This window comes from Schistocerca americana, chromosome 7 (assembly GCF_021461395.2).
Source record: "Schistocerca americana isolate TAMUIC-IGC-003095 chromosome 7, iqSchAmer2.1, whole genome shotgun sequence".
NCBI lineage: Eukaryota > Metazoa > Arthropoda > Insecta > Orthoptera > Acrididae > Schistocerca > Schistocerca americana.
In genome coordinates, this window is record NC_060125.1 from 133,079,289 (window position 1) to 133,102,140 (window position 22,852).

At 41.7% G+C, this 22,852-nt stretch overlaps 1 protein-coding gene across 1 annotated transcript in view; it reads right to left on the bottom strand.

The window, feature by feature from the left end:
* Nucleotides 1-7,034: 7,034 nt before the first annotated feature.
* The window catches only part of LOC124621921 (1-phosphatidylinositol 4,5-bisphosphate phosphodiesterase-like), a 603,554-nt gene continuing 587,736 nt past the window's right edge, over nt 7,035-22,852 (bottom strand). Inside the window, exon 23 of the mRNA XM_047147427.1 lies at nt 7,035-9,407. Within this exon, the coding sequence (XP_047003383.1) occupies nt 9,339-9,407 (69 nt within the window). The 3' untranslated portion in view covers nt 7,035-9,338. The remainder of the gene's footprint in view (nt 9,408-22,852) is intronic.

Consider the following 22,852-nt stretch of genomic DNA (forward strand, 5'->3'; position numbering starts at 1 on the left):
CACGAAGTACCAATATCAAATGCCTATTAGGCCTACTACAAGCAAAAGGTTTTATGTTAGGAAATAGTTTCACATTTCATTCATACTCTCTAGCTTCTGAAGCATGAGATCGAAAAGTACTAGTACGAAATTTTATATATATATTTGGAATCGTCATTTTCTTTCATAATTTGTGAGTCTCCGTCTCTTCTCCTTCCGCATTCTAATAAACAATCTTGTAATCACTAATTCTGTAACGATTACTGCGTGGCAAAATTTATTCTCTGGTTAACTTCACTAACCCTGCCACAATCACCAGTTTAGTTATCCCACATTTGTTCTCCAGTTAGGCGTTATTAAAGTGTTCGTACAACACGTTTTCCGCGCTACTCCCAGAATAGAACTTTAGCGGCTGCTAGCCGTGGACTGTATAAGTGGCCCTTAGTAGTGTACCGGTCCGGCCAAAAATTTTCTGTCAAAATTTCATTTTCTTGGATACACGAAGAAGACAATACATAATCTTAGTTGCCTGTTATTCCTGTTAGTCGTTTATTTCCACTCCTGTGGAATTCGATAGTAATTATAACAATGTTGATCATTTGCAAACCCAGTCAGCCACATAAACAGCGATTGTCATTCACCCTTTCGGCTTTATTCGCTCAGCTCGTATAGACCCGTCCCCTTTTGTCTGCAGGAAAGTTTACTTCTAGATGCGACGGGGATTCCCCTGGCAGAGCCATCATGTACACTATGCACGCATTCAAAAATCAAATTACGATTCATTCAGAAATCAACTTAGAATTTGATAAAAAATGTTCAGAAACCAACAGGGATGCATTCAAAATCATATGAGTAATCGATAGACCAACGTGCGCTGGATGATAGTCGCTTTATGAAACAATAATATGGATATGGCTCTGCCCCCTAGTTCCAGGCCTGTTGCGCATTCGTGAATCTGCCAGTTCAGGTGCACCATTAAAATTTTTCTGGATAGCATATGGCTGCTTGCTGCTATTGTTTATACAGCTAACTGCCACACTTCTGTAGCCGGAAGCGGGAGACAGTACTACTCATACGCGACTCAACTGCACATGCACATAAGCTCGCTCGCAACCGCTCAAACGAATCTAATGTAAACAGTTGTGACATCACGCTCATCGGAGGCAATTTGTTGTTATGGAACATTGCATAGTCTTCCTAAAGCCTTTGACACAATTTGCTGTTGGCAAACGGTTGTATGAGCACTGTGTTTTGTTCCTGTATATGGCGGATTTCCTTTGCAACTTCAATTTTATTTTCGTTTTTTTCTCTTGTTTGTGTTTTATTGCTGCAGTGTTATTCTGCAGTAGCGAGCTACAGTAATATTCATTGTTAGAGTATTGGTTCTTACTAGTTAAAGTTACAAAAATGTAACCAAAAACAATGAAAAATTCCCGGAATTCTATAAAAAAATCCCAGTTTTTTCCCGGTTGTCCCGGGTCATATACACCCTGACAACTGATTGAAATGTTTCTGGGGTCACGTTCAGAATGTGTTCTGCAGTGCGTGCCATCAATACAGCAAAGTTTGCAATTGGAACACTGAACATCTTTCAGAAGTCACACAGGCTAAGACCAGGTGATCGGGATGGCCAGGCTGTAGGAAAATGGCGGCTGATAATTCTAAACATTACCGATATGGCACTTCAGCAGCTGCTCAATTGTGCGGCGGTGTGACATCTTTGCATAAAAATGATCCCATTCACGCTGTTAGAGAGCTGGAATGATGTGGTTGCGCAAAAGACACTCATAGCGCTTACCAGTGACGGTATAGGTAACAAGACCAGAAGCACCTGTCTCTTCAAAAAAAAAAAAATGGCCCTATGATAAATGATGCCATAAACCTGCACCACACAGTGACCTTCTCAGGATGAAGTGGTACTGGTTGATTTGCGTGTGGCTTTTCTGTTGCTGATATTCAACAATTCTGTGCATTGACATGTCTTTTCAGATGGATGTGGGCTTCGTCTGTCCACAAACTCTTCCACAGCCAATCATTGTCCACTTCCACGCGAGCAAGAAATTCTAAAGCAAAGGTCTCTCTTGCTGGCAGGTCTACAGGAAGCAACTCATGTGCATAGTTAATTTTGAATGGATAGCAAAGAAGTGTGTTTCATAGGATTTTACGCACCATGCTCGTGGGAATGTCAATGTTCAGGCAATTCTCCATGCACTACAAGTTTGCACACCACCACTCATCTCCTCCTGCATTGATGTGGCCACTGCTTCCACTGATGTTAAATCAATTTGTTTCCTCCCTCTCCCAGGTTGCACACCAAAAGAACCCATCTTTTCGAATTTCCGAATCATTTTCTCCAGACCCACTGCAGTCATTGACCAACGCCTTTTTTCAAACCCTTCAGTGTCCGGAAGTTCTGAAGAGTGACATGTGCACAGCCCTCATTCTTGTAATACAGCTTTACAAGCAGAGTGCGATCCTGCATGGAAACAGTCATGGTGAATGTTGCAGATGTGAAAGGTGGAAAGGCCGTGTGCCCAGTGTGTTTATACCAACTTCAATGCACCGTGCGCATGACAGGTGTTTTCATTTACGTATTCTGACAAGTGCAGCGCCACCTACTGATCAATTTTCACACTATTTTTTTTTCTTCTGCCATACATTTTCCCCCTTCTCTGATAATATTCCGTTGCAATTTGACGTCATTCTAGTGGTGTTATTTCTGCAGCATTTTGAAAGTTTAACTTATATTATAATCACCTTGTACATGGAATAGTTTCAAGAAAGATGAGATGACAGCAAAGTACTGTTGAAACTGGTCAACAATAAAAAAAAAAAAATTTTAATGTGATCTTGCCTCTGAAGTGCTTCTTCAAATATTATTTCATTTTTATTTGTCCTGCAGATCCAATAAGTACAAATGCTTACACTTATTTGAAAGTGAGTAAGGGCATCTGTGTCCCATGTTTGTTGTTCTAACTGTAATGTGTCAATTTGATGACTCAGATTAAAGAGTAGTGTTTTTAGACACAATATGTGCATAGAAGGCATAAAACCTGCAAGACAGCAATGGGATATTCTTTTTTTGTGCAAATGAATTTTGTCTCATCTTTTGTATTTGTGGAAGTAAACATTATTCTGTAAATTTAAAGCCACAATGTATTTTGTGCTTGTTTTAAGTAAAAGCTGATTCTTCTACAAAATAATGCTCAAATCAATATTATGTATGTTTTATACATTCAAAAATAAATATGTAGATACCATTGCAATTCTTGCAGTTCTAACACCTTTGCACTGCCTTCCAGTGTCACCACAAGAATGAAATAATGCATCTTTTTTCCAAAAAAAGTTGTTCTATAAACTAAATTTATTGTAAAAAAATGAGAGCTACAATTTATATTTGGACACACAAACTCTCTCTCTCTCTCTCTCTCTCTCTCTCTCTCTCTCTCTCTCTCTCTCTCTCTCTCTCTCACACACACACACACACACACACACACACACAGCCATAGTTGAATAAATCTCCCACTTTTGAAACAGTAAGCAATAACTATCTACACTTCTTTGTATTCTTTCAGTTAGAGTATGCCAAACTTGGAAAAATCATCCATGAGATGGGCACTTGAGATAAGAGATGAAGGAGAAATAACATAACTGTTGCTTGTTTGCACATATTATTATCAGGATGAAAAATTTTCCTATCTTAGCACAAAAAAGGTGAATATATCCAGGGCAGAGTTGGGGATGTAAAAGAAGGGAATGAGCTTTTTGACTTATCTGGCAGCTTCAAAGACATTTAATTCAAAACATCTTGACACATTCACCCTTATTTTGCTTCTGAATATTAGTACCGATGTCGTTCAATGTAATGCACTGTGTCAAGTAATGTAATGTGATACATTATGTCATGTTGTACAAAATTCCATGATGGATGACATGGTGGCATGTGTCATTTGTCATGCCGTGCAGTATGACACAGTGTGTCATCAAAGTTTAAGATTTGTGCATCCCCTCTCTGGGGTACCTCCTATTGTAATACACCCCCACCACTCTCGGATACTTTCTATTGTAAATGCATCCCACTCTCTAGAAACATATAAATTTGTGTATATTTGTTTGAACACCTCTCATCACACATGTAACAGCGGGTGGATCTAAAAGAGCTCACTGTGCTGGGGAAGTAGGTGTAACTCATAAAAAAGTGTGAATATTTTAAGATATTTTGATTTAAATGTCTTTGAAGCTGCTACGTAAGTCAAAAAACTAGTTCCCTTCTTTTACATCCATAAGTCTGTCCAGGACATATTTGCCTTTTTTGTGCTATGACAGAGATATTTTTCATTCTGGTTCCCAACTTTTGCTCTACCATAATTTTGACATTAGACCACTACAGCTTCGCAACTAATGTAGATTTTTGTAGACTCAGGTAATGGCTGATCTGGTACAAGTTTTGTTATTGTCTTTCGAACTATGTTGGTTACATTGTGGCAACAGATAATGCTGTCACAAAACGATAGGATGACCATTAATTAAACGTATTTTTGTACTACAATATCTGAAACAATTCACATAAGTTTGAAACACGGAATTGGTACCATAAAAAACTCACAAATACATATTTTTTGCATGTAAAATCCAAATAAAGCAAGATTTTTTCAGACAGTTAAAACTTGTCTTGGAACAATTTTCAATACACTGATGGGCGAAATTTTGACTATCAGTCTTGCTCTAGTGCGGAGTTATTTAACAGTGAACGAGGTTGACTGTTTTTGCATGTAAAATCCAAACACAGCACATACAAATGGTGCAATTAAATGAGCATTAATTTCAGCCAAATTAAAGTCTTTTACAAAAGGAGCTAATCAATTTGCACAATTTGCCTGGTCATACAAAATTTGCTCAATTTACTGTAATGTAGCTAGAGTAAGACAGATGTTCAAATGATTATATAAATGGGCACTGGTCCATGATAAACTGAAAACCTTTTACCCAATGTTCCTAGCTCAAATAGGAACCAAGCATCAAGAGTGCCCTGAATTGTGATTCTGCATGCAGCCTTTTCAGACCTATTTGTTAAGAGTCCTTTCACGCTGTAATGATTGTACAAAAATGAATGCTCAATTTACTGTAATGTAGGTAGAGTAAGACAGATGTTCAAATGATTATACAAATGGGCACTGGTCCATGCTAAACTGAAAACCTTTTACACAATGTTCCTAGCTCAAATAGGAAACAAGCATCAAGAGTGCCCCCAAAATTGTGATTCTGCATGCATCCCTTTCAGACATATTTGTTAAGAGTCCATTCACACTGTAATGATTGTACAAAAATGAATAAAAAAGAAAAATACTGATGGCTGACAGATCGTTTCATTTCTCTTTTTTCCAAAACCATATACAACTGTTACAGGTATACAAACTTTTATTTTTATTTTTGTTGTGAGCTCTCAGAGTGAGCACATTTTCAGATTGAAGATGAATTCATATGGATCACAGTGCTGTGTAAGCCTTTCTGATTGACCCCACCTCGCTGGCGTGCATGCTATGTGCCTCAAGTGTAGCTGTATTGTGGGTCTGGTGGTGTGTTGTGTGCATGTGTTGTTAACAAAGAATGAGAAGGGAGATGGCAGAGCCTCAGAGTCAGGGGAGGCAGCAGCTGGTGAGTGAGTCAGAAGGGCAGATACTTCACAGATGTAAAGTTTCATTTTTTTAATTTTTTTTTTTTTGCATTGATTTTTGAGATATGTAAAATAATGCTTAATTTACTTATGTTGGATTGCCCTATTGTGATTCAGAACATAAAAATAAGTGTGACTTCCTATTAAGGAGCCCCTATTCACATACCAGGTAAAAATATTCAGTTGCTTTCTGTGGATGGTATAAATAATCATTGTATAGTAAAGTAGAAACTGCATTACGTATCAGAGTAACAGCAGACAAAGGAGTGACACATGCTCAAATTTGTGCTAGATTTTCGCAAAATGTGATAAACTGCACTTATGTCTCTTACCTTCTTGGGTGCTTCATTTTAAATTTACAAGAATGCCCACTTCAGCACAGAAAATAATACGTCACTCCCTTAGCATGAGTACAGAATGTACAGTGATAGTGTTACAAACTTGCACAGAGACTGAACACTGCCCATCTTACAAAGCCAATCTCAGGTCTGAGTGTCTGGGGAAGATGACTGCAAGCAGTAACACTCCTCCAGAGGAGGCTCAGAACTCATGCCAGCAACCTCACCCACACAGCTCTCCCCCACTGAAAATGTGTGACCAATAATCCAGACACGTGCTGTCCAACATTCCTTTGGGTTGAAACTTACATGTGTTGCTACAACGTAGGGATCTACTTAAGCATGGGTGACGGCAGCATCTTTATAGAACTTGGCAGCCACATATTTCCACGTGTAAGGCACACAGAATTGCATCAGCCCCTAAATGTGATTGAGTCACATAAAAGCTCTTGCCATGCTTCCAATCTGTAAGTTAAACTGATGCTCATCTGTGACAGGAAATGTGCCCGACTGATCTGTAGTCTAGCATAGTGGTGGTATCCCCACTACAAACATTCCCCCAACAGCTGGCAGTGGCCGATTTTGTCATGGTAGTTCATGCACATCTTCATTATAATAGGACTACCATGCTGTCCCTACTGTTGAATAACAGCAAATAACCTGTCATAGCCTGGGTGTGTGACATGATCCATAAAAGCTTCTCACGACACATATTTACTTTGAAGGGACATTACAGAGTTCTTCCTGCAACTAAATCTACATATTTTCCAGTTTCTGTAATGCATATCCAGTTAAAGTGCACTTTCCAATATACTTATCACTGTGAGTACCACAGCTCCTACAGGTTGGTGAAACATATGGAGCCTCATTCCTTGTCACTTTGTGTCTGTTCGCTTACTACCTGTTGGCTTCGACAAGAGTCCAGGAGGAATGTTAAATAACAAGATTTACATATTTTCTTGTATTAAATAATTGCAGGGAAAGGTTAAGAAAATTTGAGATACCTAGAGTTTATGTAACAATTTTAATGTGATTTTGGCTAGAGCAATGAAATGGTGGTACTCCTACAGAGACATAATTAGAGAAAAATGTATGACTTGAATTACAGTTTCTCGCTGACAATGAGTCAGACATTTTCATTGAGACTGGAACATGCACATTTTAAAGCTATGAGCCATTACAACACATACAATAAATTAATTTTATACAAGACATACAACAAACAATGGAATTCATACTAACATACATAATTTCATTTCTTAAAGTAAAAGTAAATAGTGAGTATCAGTAATATTTGGGACAGAGGAGGAGTATCTCACAGGCCTTATGTTAAATCAGAAACAACTGGAGTACAGTTCACAGACAAACAATTTACCGTTGCTGAATGTCTAACCCTGGGAACTAAATAGAAGTAAATAAAATAAAAATTAAAAAATAAATAAATATCCTTTATGAGGAGAAAGAATATTGTAAGAATTCCTTCATGCACCATGTCTCTCCTCTGACCATTACTACGAGAGATTTTTCATGTTCCGCACTTCTGCATCTCCTTTCCTTTCTTCTAACCACAAAGTAGACCCTTCTGTTTTGACTAAAATATTGCTAATATAACACCAAGACACAGTACATGTTCATTCTCAGCACATTTGATGCAAAATATTTGTTCAATCATCGCTGATACCTATTTTGAGATCATTTTCATATTATGGACTAGAGTAAATATGGCACAATGACTGGTTTTTGGCCAAGTTCACTAAACACAAATATATACAATCAGAAACACAGGAATCTCACCAGATAAAAGTTTTTGATATGTTAAAACACCAAATGACAGAGACTGAAGCATTTAGCACAGACTCCAAAAGATGAAGTTGGATTGACATTCACTCCCTACTTGTGCTGCAATGGCATTTCCATTTTCGTTTCATTCTACAGTTGGGGAAACAAACAGTAATAAAATAATGAAACAAATAAATGATGACTCACTGCCACACTTCTTCACCAGAGCGCTTCCCTTCTAGATGGGCTCCCCGGTGTGGGCCAATCTGTTCTGTCACAACCGAACGTGGATCTGCAGAGTGATTTCCATTCACGATTGGTCCACACTGCACACTGTAGCCTCTGCCCATGGACATCTGCAGGGTCATTGAAACTAACTTCACCTCTGCCATTGTCGTCAGCAGCCACCTGCTTCACCACCCCGTGTGGATCCTCCAGCCCCGTGGCAACTCGAGCAGTCCCATCGAGCCCTGTCCTGCCTCGGCCTTCAGCAGCAATGCCTGTTGACCTCGACCTGCTGCCTTCCATAGTGGTTGCTCCTCAAGACCATGCACTACTTTGATTTTTCCTCAGGTGGTCACTGTTTTGGAAGGAGGAACTGTAGTGAGGCCACCCGACGTTGCCACGAAATACAACGTTGTTACTGACAACTATAGTGCCACCACTCAGATGGTATGGATCCGTGCCCTCTGACAGGATCATGCAAGACTCTGGCACATAGACTGGCCCAGGACCAGTCTAAACCAGTGTTGATGCAATCAGTGGAGTGCGCACCGCGAGTATTGTCGTATTTGCTACAGTGTTATTCTGGTGGACTCTATCTGTAAGAGGCAGAATTCTGATACAACTTGGAGCAGACTTTACTTGGGAACATGGCTTGCACTGTTCCTAGTAGAATTTATCAACTCGAGAAATAGTACTGAAGCTGCTATTGTATCAATTAGTTTAGACGTATTAATCGAGATATGAAACAATTTGCCTATCAATTGGTTGTAAGCTGTGTGGAAAATGGTGCTCACATTGTAGGACAAATTGTTTGATTTTTCTTTCACTTCAGTAAGCTGTGTGGAAAATAGTGCTCACATTGTAGGACAAATTGTTTGATTTTTCTTTCACTTCATGTTGTCACATATCAATGTAAATCAAAGTTAACAAATGCCGCATGGATTTAAACTGTGATATCCTTTCTGAAACATTACAATTACAGCTCACTCATAACTGTAAATATCTCATGCTGGTTGGCCCTCAAATTCTACTGACTTGAATTGCTCAGTTATGCACTACTGAATTATGAATCACAACTTGATTTGAGGCACATCCTAATTAAAGCTCTTTCTAACTACAATTTATCACTACAGGTGTACATACACTAATCTTATCTCAGAAAGACTATGATTAATCTTATCTTACACTACAATACTTTTTTCAGCTTTCTTTTCCTTTTTTTAAAAAAAATGTTTCTCTTAAGATACTATTTCAAAAAATACTGGGTATTGTAGTGTGTAGGTTGTGACACTTCTGTAGCCCTCTGGACTGGTGCTTCAGCTGATACAAATTTAAATAATCCTTTATACAAAGAATTCTTTCTTTGGCCCAAGTTCATACTCAATTTCATCATTTTCTATCATTGTAATGAGCTGTAAAGAAAGAAAAATTATCATGTGTGATAAGAGCTCACCTCAATGATCAAGGAATAAGATAAAGACTTACAAAAAATTTACAGTTTCTCACACAAGCATCTTATTAGTATGCAATAAATGTGTAAAAATAAAAAAAAAACATACATAATAGCTACAATGCAAATAATATTGTTGTATACTGAATGCACAGCAATGTGGTATCTGTATTGAGTACATAGCACACAGAGAATACTTTGCAATACATCGGTTGTGGCCTTTGTGGCTCCATACTTTACAGACAAGAACTTACGTTACAGCATGTATTTTGTTGGTTTCCCCTTCTGTAATTTAGTGCTTGTTTCCTACAAACTACGTGAACTCAGCTTACCATGATCATTTCTGTTGTTCACTACATTTTCATTCCCTCTACCCTCATTCTGATATAATTTTCTCACATTTAGTTACTTATGCCAAACATCTGTCTTCTATTTTTATCATTTTCACTTTACAGTTGAACTTCGATTTTACTTTCTCTGACTTTACATTTTCCTGATCCTATGTCATAAATTTGTAGCCCTTGTGAAAAATTGATAAGCTCAGAGTTAAAAATTAACTGATTTTACGTTTCTTCATGGTAAGGTTTACCTCAAATTACGTTCTTACTAGAAGCTTCAATTGACGTCACATTGTTTTCCTCCTATTGACATTGGATCTGACTGAATGAGTTGTAAGTGGCACAAGAGATAGACAGTTTACACTGCAGTTGGTGGCAGAGTTAAGGGAATATCTGAGGCAGCTGCTGAGAGGGGAGATGCAGGACAGCAAATGCTGATGTAACCCAAGATTGGCACTGCCAACACAACTTGCAACATTTAGCTTCACTGCACAATTATGATACAACTACAGATAGGTTGGAGCAGCAATGGAAAAAAAGGACAGTCAATGTGAAGTTTTCCGAACTCAACCAATACATGACAAAGAGGTCCTGCCACCATCTTTTCTTGTGCCACTCATAACTCAGTATCGTCTTTTTGCATGTATTTCTGATGTAGTGTATTTGGCAACAATACTGATCATCAACATTTTAAATTTAAACCATGAGTCTCAAAGAATATGCTTGGTCTGAATCAAGGAAACAATGGCCATTTCCGGCTAGTGAGCTCTTACTGGCTGGCGACTTTTTATGTCATCCAACAGCAAGCACTGCCACCACACCACACTAAAGCCCGTTTTACGCTAGTGACTTTCTGGTCAAAATCGACAACTCTAAGTGTGTGCACATTTCGTGCCCTGATGTGAATCGGCAACCAGCCACGACGCAAGTGTGTCTATGACATCTATGATCTATAGATTGTGCTGAGTGTAGAGTTCTAAATTTCTGAGTAAGCTACAAGCTGCGCATGTGCAGAGACAAGGGACTATGGTGACATCTGCTAACATCAGAAGTTATGACCTATTCTGGTCGAGCTCAATCCTATAATAGAAATGGATTTTGTGCTTTCATGTCTTCATCATTTTTGTTAGGTTGTTTGCTTTGTTTTCATGACACACTGAAAAGTAACACAAGGTTGTGATATTCTTCCTACCAACTAGTGTTCTCCTACAGGATAGCCAAATACCTGGAAGCAAAAACCATTCACATTTTACAGAGAAAAAATCTACACTGTGCATAAATAAGAATGTAAGTAGATAAAAGTGCTTTACTGAAAATTATTTTGACAGTGAAAAAGTCAGAATTAATGGACAAGAAAAATAATGTTTGTTGTTATTTGGCACTTGGCAAGAAAACAAAATACAAAGCATAATGCAAAATGGCATTATTTACTGCATTCTACATGTTGTCTGGTGTGTTTGCAAGTATATATTTTCTCGAGGAAGTATGTGTTCATGTTCTGAAATGTTTAGATGACACTTTTCTTATTTTTTCAGTTCTCGGGAGTGTAGAGAATTTACCACATGACTTTTGGCAAGAACTCCCACAAGGAATTATGCTTGGGTCATTAATGAACTCTACTGTTATTGTTTGTTCCTACATTTTATTATTATATTTCGATTTTTTTGTAAATAGAAAAGTCTCTTATGACCTCACTTTCACCACTCAGATGCCAAACTGCACAGCAGACAGTACGACAACATGGGCAATTTTGGTGCTGGCATGTAAATGAAAATATCCACTCAAAGCACACAAGAGTCGGTACGGGAATAAAGCACTGCAATAGATGTGCTTGTCCTCAGTAGCCAATTGAAACAAGAAAGTTGATTGTGTAAAAGGGACTTAACACATGGAAATTGAGCTCACCTACTGTATGTGTGGTGAGAGGAAGTGCAGGTAGGGGTGAATGCATTTTGTGACATGCTGAAAATATACTTTTTGTGCAGATAATGTGCTATGGCAGAGATTGCACATTTTAAAGGCTTCCATGTTCAATTTGACACAATAAAGTTGCAACAACTATATACACTACTCACTTATATATTTTGCACCATACTGTAGATCATGAACATTGGCAGCACTGGTGGAAGGCATGAAGCGAAACTGTAGCACTTATGTTTTCTTTGAAATTTACATTTTGCACAGTGTACAGAAACTCACACCCTCGCATCCGATTCCCATGCCTTTCACCGTACTTCACAGTTTTCAGTTTAATTTACCATGTTTGCCAATTTTTTATTTTTTCTGAGTGAGCACAGAGGAAAGGTCTCTCAAAAACGTGTCTCTTGACGTATAATTGTTGCCATGGCATGTCAGAATATATCTCGATTACCTTATATCCAATACCAATTTCAATTTTTTGACCAATTCTGCATTTTCCTCAATTTTGTGTTTTGTAAGTCTGGACTGCATGAAACTGTTAATTAGGGGTTACACTGTGACTGCTTCTTCTCAAACTGCACCCTCCTGTCCTTATGTTCTATTGCTATCCACCTTCATCGCATCCATACTTGTAGTATCATCCATCCACTCATACATTGTGTTACATGGATCCTTTTCTATCCTGTATGCCATAGGCAGAAACTGATTATCATCATTTGCTCCAGTGGATACACCAAACCACAAGGAAAAAAAAGACACATTCCTATAAGTCCAGAATAGAGTGAGTTCACAGAGTGAATGAAGCACTAACAAGTCTGGAACATAGCAAAGTCAGTGCAGCAACACAACAGCTCTAAATGAGTAACCACTCAAGACCCGAAACAAACTAAGTTAACTTGACCATGCACTGGCACGATATAAACAATAACGAAGTATGGCAAGCAATGAACCGTGTGACAAGCCTGGGCCAAGGCTCAGCCGCAAACAGTCGCCACAGGGAGGCACCACATAATGTGCATATCTCGGTGGCAGCTTCGCTTATGACAGCGGCCCACAGCCACTACTTGCAGCCTTAGTACCTCTGACATGTCCACATCCGTGCTAGGTGGGGAATCTGAATCACTGTCAGATACAAAAGATCCCACCACAAATAACCTTTCGAGATGCAAAACAAGCTAAGGTAAAGCAGCTGTTTGCAGTTTCATTAAAAATTAACTCTACCCGAAGTGCAACAAACTATTTGGGCTTATTCAAGCAAAAACATGTAACGAAGTAAAAGAAACACATAATGAGTACTTTAAGAAAAGCCACTGCTTCCTCAGTTATATAGAAGTACCAAAGGAATAGAAACCTGTTTACTACAATCTGCTGTTTCGTTCTACAGTTAACAGAAATCTTCTATGCCAAAATCTAGATACATAATTCGTAAGGGTGGCTAGTAATGTATGATTTAATTTACATTTGAATTTGCAGGGATTGTCAATGTCTTGTTCTATGTCAGATAGGAGCATTTTGAAGGCTTTTGCACCAGAGTGAAGGAGGACAACAAAGAGTGAAAGTGAGCTGTCACCCGTATATTCAAGTCAACACAATGCATGATACTCCTAAGTGCTAAACACGGTGATTAGTTTTTTCTTTCTTTTCTTAAGTCTTGGCTCCCTTTTAGCAAAATTTTCCACTCTTTTATTTGTTGCCTGCCACCTTTCCTTCTTATAACCTCTCATGTTTACAGAGCTGAATCTTTAAATATTCACTCTCTTGTGGGAGGTGGTGCACTCAGCCTCGTGATGCTAATTGAGGAGCTACTCGATCAAATAGTAGTGGCTTTGGTCAAGAATACCATCATAACGGCCGGGAGAGTGGTGTGTTGACCCCACAGCCCTCCTATCCGCATCTTCCACTGAGGATGACACGGTGGCCGGATGGTCCCGGTAGGCCACTCATGGCCTGAAGACGGAGTGCTTGTGGGAGATGAGGTAAGACATACTTTCTAAAGCTATAGTCTCTGTTATCTTCTACTTGTAATTCTGTCTGCACCATTGTGGCATTGTGGTAAATTGACTGAAAATCATGTATTTGACTTTGAAACTGTCTCCCTCAAAAGATACTTAGCAGGAACAGTTTGTTTATCGCCACAAAAAATATACTAACTGTAAATCCAGTAATGGGACTCCAGGCAGAATTGTGTGAATCTATATTTTAAGGGAAGCATCAGAAAATTATGGTCATTATCAGATTTTTCCTTAGCACCTTGGAAGAATAATAGAATGATGATGCACTGGATGGTGAATTTGCACATGACTGCTGAATGTTCAAAAACATCTATTATTCCCTTGATGGATCCCTAAAGACAGACATGATTTTCCACAACTGCAATGCAATGCATAAAATCATGTTTCACAAACATCACACGGGAATTGAATCAACTATTACAGTTACAGTAATGTATAATAAGTTTTCTAAAAGTGTAATATTTACTATATTTCAAAACTCTAGCTGATTTTTATGTTCATAAATAAATGTGTGTCTTGCCATAAGCTTTGTTGTAGCTTCATAAAACTGAATCTAGAGATATTCTTCAACCCCCCTACATAGTGATAACATAGGGATTATGGAGACATGATTAGACTGATTACACAGCATGCACAGAGGCAGTGGACCAATCAGCCTTCCCGTACTCCATATGTGGATGGAATTAGAAGAAGCCCTAATAAGTGGTACAGTACACAGTACTCTCTGCCATGCACATCACAGTGGTTTTTATAGTATAGGTGTAGGTGTAGAATCAACACAACAAGTAGTTAGCCCCCTACATAAAGTCTTTTATTACAGTCAATTAGTACTAGTTCTGTGAGGGATGGCAAGAAGAAAATAGAGTGGTATGTATGCCTGCAATGACCATGCCAACATCAGGTCAGGAGTAAGCACTTTATCCAAACAGTTGCTCCTCCTGTGATGCATCCATGAGATTAAGACTATGGTGGTGTCAGTGAGATGTGTCAGTGAGATTAAGATTATAGTGGTGTCAGGTCTGCCTACAGGGGGACAGATTTATTGTATGCTACAGAGGTAGCTTGCAAGCCCTTGTGGAGCAAATCGGCAAATGCACCCTAATGACTCTCAATGAATTTTTTAATCATGGACCTCTCTACACATAAATGAAGACCTTAGCAGAAACTGACAAGGGTGTCTGGCATTCAGATAATGCAGTACACATCAGAGTCCAATGATCTGTTTAGGGTACTTTCTCAGGGTTCCCAGAGTAACCCCCAAGAAAGTACCCAAGACAGATCACTGAAATCTCAAATGTACTGCACAGTCCAACTGCCCATGAACCATGGATCTCACCAAGGTGTGGTGGGTTGTGCACCTCAGTGATACAGAGAGCAGTACCATAGATGTAATCACAATCGAGGGATGGTTCCTGAAGAGGGGCAGCAGCCTTTTCAGTAGTGGCAGAGGCAACAGCTAATGTGATTTGACTGATCTGCCCTTGCAATCCATCCTGGCCTTGCTGTACTGGTACTGCGAGTGAATGAGTAAGGGAAAACTATAGCCATTATTTTTCCCTCAAGTGTATGTAGCTGTACTGTATGGTTATAATGATAGCATGCTCTTGGGTGAGGAATTCCAGCAGTAAAATAGCCTCCCATTTGGATTTCTAGACATGGAATATTAAGGAAGATGGTGTTGTGGCGTAGAGCGCCATAAAAATCGATATTTGTTCTGTGCGTAAGTGTGCTATCTTTGAGGAGAGGGGTTTGGAGAGCATGTTGGATGCTAACGGCAGTTAGCCTCCAGACTTGTATCTGTGTAGACGCTAAGTGTGAATAAATCTGTATATGAGAGAATTCTAGTTGTTTACCTACAACTATACCATATTCCCTCACTGGTGACCCCGTTTTTGTGTAATACGCGTCCGAGTTACCGCCTGAAGGTTATTTATGCGCCTACCGCGTCGGGTTTCTCCGCGATCGCGAGGGCCTTTGTTTAGCTCCAGACAATGGCCTTTCAGCATTCACCGCCGCCCGGATTCCAGCAACATCTCTCCAGCACTCCTGCCGTCATAGTGGACATGCCGCAAGAATCTTCGGAATCCTTCAGCCAGAACATGCAGTGGAATTCATCGAGTGCCGCCAGTTTCTTCCAACCGCCAACGGTCATGGAGTCTGGCTTTGTTAGCCTGGACCTTCCCACGTGTTCTCCACAGAGTGTTGGTCGGAACATTTCTACTCCTGTGTCGAACACACAATTCAATACAGTTCGTGGCGTCGAGCGAGGTTTTGCTACTTTGGAAAATCCAGTAGTAAATTCAAACTCGAATCAGTTCCCGCCACGTGTGTATCCTTCCGCGCCGGCTAGTCAACAGGTGTTCAATGCTCGCCAAACAGCAAATATCACACCGAGTGTGCATCCTAGTGGACGTGTGTGGAATCCTTGTGTTGCTTCTAATCAGGTCAACAATTCTGTGCTGGATAGTAATTACTCCGACATCTACAACCAGCCCCACGACTCACGGTCGAGTGAATACTGTGTGCATTACGGACATTCACCGGAGTACTTAAGCACTTGTGGCTTCTCTCCGAGCTACCACATCAATGAGAATGCACATTTTGACTACGATCCTCACACCGTTCGAGCGTCCGTCGCTTCTCAGCCGCCCCCCCGGCGTCAAGTGAATTTTGCGATTCCCGCATTACCGGACGCCAATAATCCGGACTCGCAATCTTCTGCATGCTCTACTTCCATCCGAAGTAATAGGCGCACCTCCGCAGTGACTGCAGTGCCGAATCTGCCAAAATTACCAGACTTCTTACCCGCTCACCCGGAGTTCTAGTTTAACCTGGTTGAGCAAACATTCAATGTCTGTGCTTTGGACGACGACGCACGCTTCGCCTGCGTCATGAACCATCTTCACGACCGCGTCGATTTAATTTATGATCTGGTCAAAGCACCCCCCCTAGCAGGGAAGTATGCTGTGGCGAAACAAATGATACTGGAGCGCGTCTCTAAAACCTGGAGAGAAAATGTGCGACAGCTCATCTACGAAGAGCGTCTCGGCGACAGGTCTCCGTCCCAGCTGTGGCGGTGCATCCGTCTTCTCGTCGATGAGCAAGTTATGCCTGATGACACGCTTGCAGAAATCTGGACTGAAAAGCTGCCTTTGCCTATCCAGACTGCAATGTCTGCGTATGAAGATAGGCCAGTAAATGAAAGTTTACGCGCCGCCGACAGAGCATACTCCGCCAGGCAACGTGAGCTCCGTGCACTGCATTCTGGACGTGACCGCACTAAGACGCTTTCTGACGCCACGCCCTTGTCTGGTGCTACTGATAACAAGTTTTTTAAATTAGCCGCCCTGCCTGCACCTTCAACTCCTCGCTACGACAGTGCATCGGCCTCTGTGGAAGACTCTGGGGCACATACTCCGTCACCTAGCAACTACCCACAAGGGCACAGGCCCGCCCAACCTTACTGTTTCTTCCACGCGAGATTCGGGGAGCAAGCTCGCAAATGCCAGTCACCGTGTTCTTACCCAAACTCCAACCGCAGGTAGGCTACGGTGCCACCTCCTGCGATGTAAACAACGGGCACCATCCCACGTTGCACTCCGTTTCGGACAATAACAGTAAGTGTGGTCGAGTCTATGTTCGCGATTTACGATCAGGTGTATGTTTTCTGGTAGACACTGGCGCAGACGTCTCTTTGCTGCCAGTTTGCCTAGCAACCAATAAAGTGCAACCACACAAAACAGTACTTCGTGCAGTGAACTTGTCTACCCTACAGTGTTCGGGTTCCACTTTGTATACAGTGAAACTTTCGCCCAAGTGCAAGCTGGAGTGGACGTTTCTAGTGTCAACAATTGAAGAACCTATTCTCGGAATTGATTTCCTCAAGCACTATCAGTTGTCACTAGATTTTGTGCAAAATACTGTGTTTTACCCCTCCCTTAACAAACATATTCCTTTCGCTTCGCCGAGTGACAGTTCGGCTAACACCAAACATGTGTGCTGTGCTAAGAAGTGTGTAAACCTATCCTTGGAGCTGCAATCTTGGACAAACAAGTGGCTAGTGGAGTGCGCCAAGTCTCCTAAGTTGCGGATGGAACGTATGGAAATGCTGCTGCATCTCCGCAACATACACCACGAGTTGGCCTCCACACAACAACGCCTCGCAGCACTACAAGCAGACAACTCGTCAGCTACAGACAAGGTCAGTCCATGCCAATCTGGTGTTCCCGTGCCTGCGCACGTTAACAACAATGTTGTGAACTCTGTAAACTGTGTCAGCACCCCCTTTTGTAATGATAGGGTATGCCCGAGTGCTCATGCTCCTTGCGTTCCGAATGGAAAATTAACTTGCCAAGCTTGTGGCAATGAACTACGGCCATCTGCTGTCTGGCCACACCCACTCGCCTACAGCGCTCGTAGTGGCACGGCCCAATACCAAGAACCAGTGTACCAACCTCGCCCATGTTAACACGTGTGCGGCCTTTACGCAGCCTACGAGCGGGTGGCACACCTGTACCTCCGTGCCCTCAGCGCCACAGCTTGGCCCGTCCGCCACCACTTCACGGACATCCGACTATCGTGCCGCGCCACGTATTGCAGTAGTCACTAATGGCACAGTTCATCGGTTACGTCTAACCGATGGACCGCCCATATCGCAACGTCCACGCCGCCTCAAGCTGGAATTTATGAAAATTGCAAAAGAACAATTGGACAATCTGTTACAAAAGGGAATAATTGAACCTTCTTCCGGTTGCTGGGCTAGTCCTATCCTGTTTGACCAAAAGAAAGACGGTACTTGGCGTATGGTCGGAGACTATAGGCGTTTAAATGCCCGCACCATCATTGATAAACATCCGGTCCCACACATCACAGACTTCAATCATGCGCTCGCAGGTGCAAAGTACTTCTCTGTTTTGGACTGTAAGCATGCATTTCATCAGATTCCTATGGCTTCGGAGGACATTGAAAAGACTGCCATAACCACTCCCTTCGGGCTGTTCCAATACAAATTTATGCCGTTTGGGTTGAAAAATGCACCCCAAACGAGGCAGCGTTTCATCAATCAAACTTTATCCCATCTAGACTTTTGTTTTGTATATATAGACGACATATTGGTTTTTGCTTCTACTTTAGAGCAGAGTGAGGAGCGTGTTCAAGTCGTGACAGATATTTTAGCAGCCGCTGGTATTGAACTGAACAATAAAAAGACTCAATTGCACCAGTCATCCGTCACATTCCTAAGTTATGTTGTGTCATCGGACGGTCTGACACCACCACAGGACAAGATCAAGCCTGTTCTCAAGATGCTACGCCCTCAGACCTACAGGGAATTATGCAGGTTCATCAGAACGGTTAATTATTACCGGAAACATTTGCCAGCCGCTTCTGCGGTGCAGGCTCCTCTCACAGATGCTCTCGCTGGCCCACAAACTTCTGGCACCCGCCAGGTACCATGGACACCAGACATGGACAAGGCATTTAATGAACTCAAACAGCTGTTGGCCTCCGCTGTCACTATTGCTCACCCACGTGCGGATGCCACAATGTTTATCACTACTGACGCTAGTGACAATGCTATCGGTGCAGCACTGAGTCAGACATACAATGATGTTACGACCCCCCTGCAGTTTTTCTCAAAAAAGCTAAACAACACGCAGAAGAAATACTCAGCATTCGGCAGAGAACTACTTGCAGTTTACAAGGCCATAAGACACTTCAGAACTGATGTTGAGGGACAAGATTTCTCACTGATCACAAGCCGTTGGTTCCTGCCATAAGAAATCCTGCGGCTGATCTGCCCCCACGACGCTTTCGTCACATCGATTACATCTTGCAATTCACAAATGGCCTCGTAGGCCCTTTGCCCCCCTCCGAGCAGCGTCCAGCGTCCAACATGCTCTCCAAAGCCCTCTCCTCAAAGATAGCACACTTACGCACAGAACAAATATCGAAATTTATGGGCTGAGGCTGTGCCTATTCCGAACATTACCTCTGAGACAGTAAGTCGAGCATTCTTAGATTCGTGGATCTCTAGATTTGGCTCACCTGTTTACCTCACCACTGACCAGGTGCGACAATTCGAGTCTTCAGTTTTCTCTGACTTATGTAAAATGTGTGGTATTGTCAAAATTCATACTTCTGCATACCACCCCCAAAGCAATGGGCTTGTCGAGCGATGGCATCGCACCCTGAAGTCTGCCCTGCGTTGCCATGACTCACTATGGACAGAGGCACTGCCCTTCGTGCTTCTTGGCCTTCGTGCGACTTTCAAGGAAGACCTCAAGGGGTCCATAGCCGAGTTTGTATATGGCCAACCTCTGGTTTTGCCTGGAGAATTAGTCACTCCGACCCCACTTCCACGGCCCTCTGAACTCCCTTCACTTCTCGAGCGTGTGCGCTTGCACTGCAACAAAATTCAGCCGCCACCTCTGGCTGCTCATAGACCTCCGCGCGTGTACGTACCGCGCACGCCAGACTCTTGTGAGTACGTGTTTCTCAGAGACGACTCAGTCAAAGCCCCGCTTCAGTAGCCCTACACAGGTCCTTACAAGGTCGTCAAACGCTCTGAGAATAACATGGATCTCCTCATAAAAGACTCTGTAACCACGGTCTCACTCAACCGAGTGAAACCAGCTTTCATTGAGCCTCAGGTGAACCTCCCTGATTCTGCCCCTATTTCTCCCACTCCTGCTTCAAGCGGCCATCCATCTTCCCACACCATGCATTTGGGTATTGATTTTCCACAGCGTGTTTCTCTGCCGAGCACTGCTCCTTCTCCGCGTTCATCTAATTCGAGTGGCCAATCTTTTCAGGGCTTCACTCCTCACAGCCCTTGCAGTCGAACTGCCAACCACTCGGATTCTACCATTGTGTTACCATCTTCGTGTGACAGCTCTTTGTAACGCCGTTCAACCCACGCTGGCTCCTCGTTGCCTTCGGTCACGCTCCCTCGTCTGTCAGCTGATCGCCCGAGGTTGTCTCCTGCACAGTCTAGTGCACCTGCCACCCCCCTCTTAGCAGATGCTTCCCCCTGCCATGGCTTTCCCACACCTCCCTGCCTCCCTACCATTGCTCGCACAGGTGCCATCCAAGAATTCACAACACATGTGCACCCTGATGACATACACAAATTATCTGTTGTCATAGATGGTGATACAGTGTGTGTGGTACTCGCGTGTGACAATATTGAGGGAGGAAGTGCAGAATCTCGTGTGGTGCGCCGCTTTAAATTGAGCAGAAGTGCTGCGTGCGGCAATTTGCGTGCCTTTGTTAGGCCTTCTGGCAAGGTGATTCTCCGCCTGCCGGCTGACGAAGTGCTACACCTTCACTCCAGGACGGGACGTCGTCTTCAGCCGCCGGTGTTGCTTGCTGACTTCACCGTCGACGTACCGGGCTTCAGCTCCCGGTCTCCTACCAGTCGACCGCTTCCGCCTGACGCAGAGGAACTGTGCGTTACCTTCCTAACTTCTCACCCCCCCCCCCCCCCCCCCATTCACAGGGACGTACTCCATACTGCGCAGGGGGGGGGGCTATGTGGCGTAGAGCGCCATAAAAATCGATATTTGTTCTGTGCGTAAGTGTGCTATCTTTGAGGAGAGGGCTTTGGAGAGCATGTTAGACGCTGGACGCTAACGGCAGTTAGCCTCCGGACTTGTATCTGTGTAGACGCTAAGTGTGAATAAATCTGTATATGAGAGAATTCTAGTCGTTTACCTACAACTATACCATATTCCCTCAGTGTCATCACAAAAAATAAAAATGATTCTATGATTCAGAGCATTGAATCTAGAACCCTTGATTGGATAGGTAGGTAAGAGAATTTAATAAGGGAAGTGGATAAGATGAAGCTAAATATAAGTGGAATAAACAAAGTGTGGTGGCAGGAGGAATAGGACATCTAATCAAGTGAGTACAAGGTTATAAATACAGAATCCATTATGGATAACACAGAAAAAGAAAATAGGAATGTGGGTAAGCTACTATCAACAGCAGAGTGAATGCATTTTGTAGCGAAACAGACATGAACTCAATGCCCACAATAGTAGCGTAAGTTTATGTACCAACTGCAGAAGATGAAGAGACTGAAACAATGAGTGACGAGATAAAAAAAAAAGGTTATTCAGATAGTTAAGGAAGAGAAAGAAAAGCAGTACAAGAAAATGGACTGGAGGGGGAAAGGAATGAAAGAGCAAGCTAAGTGTTAGAAAACTGCATGCAGCATAATTTAATCATTGCTGACACATGGTTGAAGAATCATGTAAAAAGGTTGTATACATGGAAGAGAACTGCTTATATAATAACTGTTTGTATAATAGTAAGGCAGAGATTTTGTAACCAGATATTAAACTGTACGACATTTCCAGGGCCAGATGTGGACTCTCCCCATAATAAGTTGCAGATTAAAACTGTAGAAACTGAAAAAAGGTAGGAAATTAAGGAGATGAGACCTGGATCAAGAGTAACAATGAGAGGTTATTCAGAGTTTTGTTGCTTTGAACAATAAAATAGTGAAGGCTGGAGAGGATCATACACATTTTTTTCTTTTTTTTTTTTTTTTTTTTAATGGTTTAATAGAAATCCTTGAATATCACAGGAGATATTGAATTTAACTGACAAAAAATGAAAACAAAAATGCAGCAAATGGAGCAGGTGAAAGGGAATACAGACATCTGAAAAGTGACATTGACAGAAAGTGCAGAATGACTAAGCATGAATGGTTAAGAGGACAAATTCAAGACTGTAAAAGCATGCATGAAGTGGAAAGATAAAATATGCATATACAAAAGTTAAGGAGACCTTTGCAGAAAAGAGAAGTACATTTATGAATCTCAAGAACTCAGATGACAAGTCAGTACATATCTAAAAATAAAAGCCTGAAGGGCAAAAGGAATGTACAGAACCGATATTACAGGAATAAAAGAGAAAGTAAATGAAGATGAGATGGAAGATACAAAATTGCAACAAGAATTCAACAGACCTACTTAGACTGTAAGAGATAAGTCAAAACAAGACTCCTAGAAGTAGTCGATATTCCCTCAGATTCCTTCAGAATTACTGATATACTTGGGAAAGCTAGTAATGACAAAACTATTCCACCTGCTGTGCAGGACGTATGAGACAGACGAAATAACTTCAGA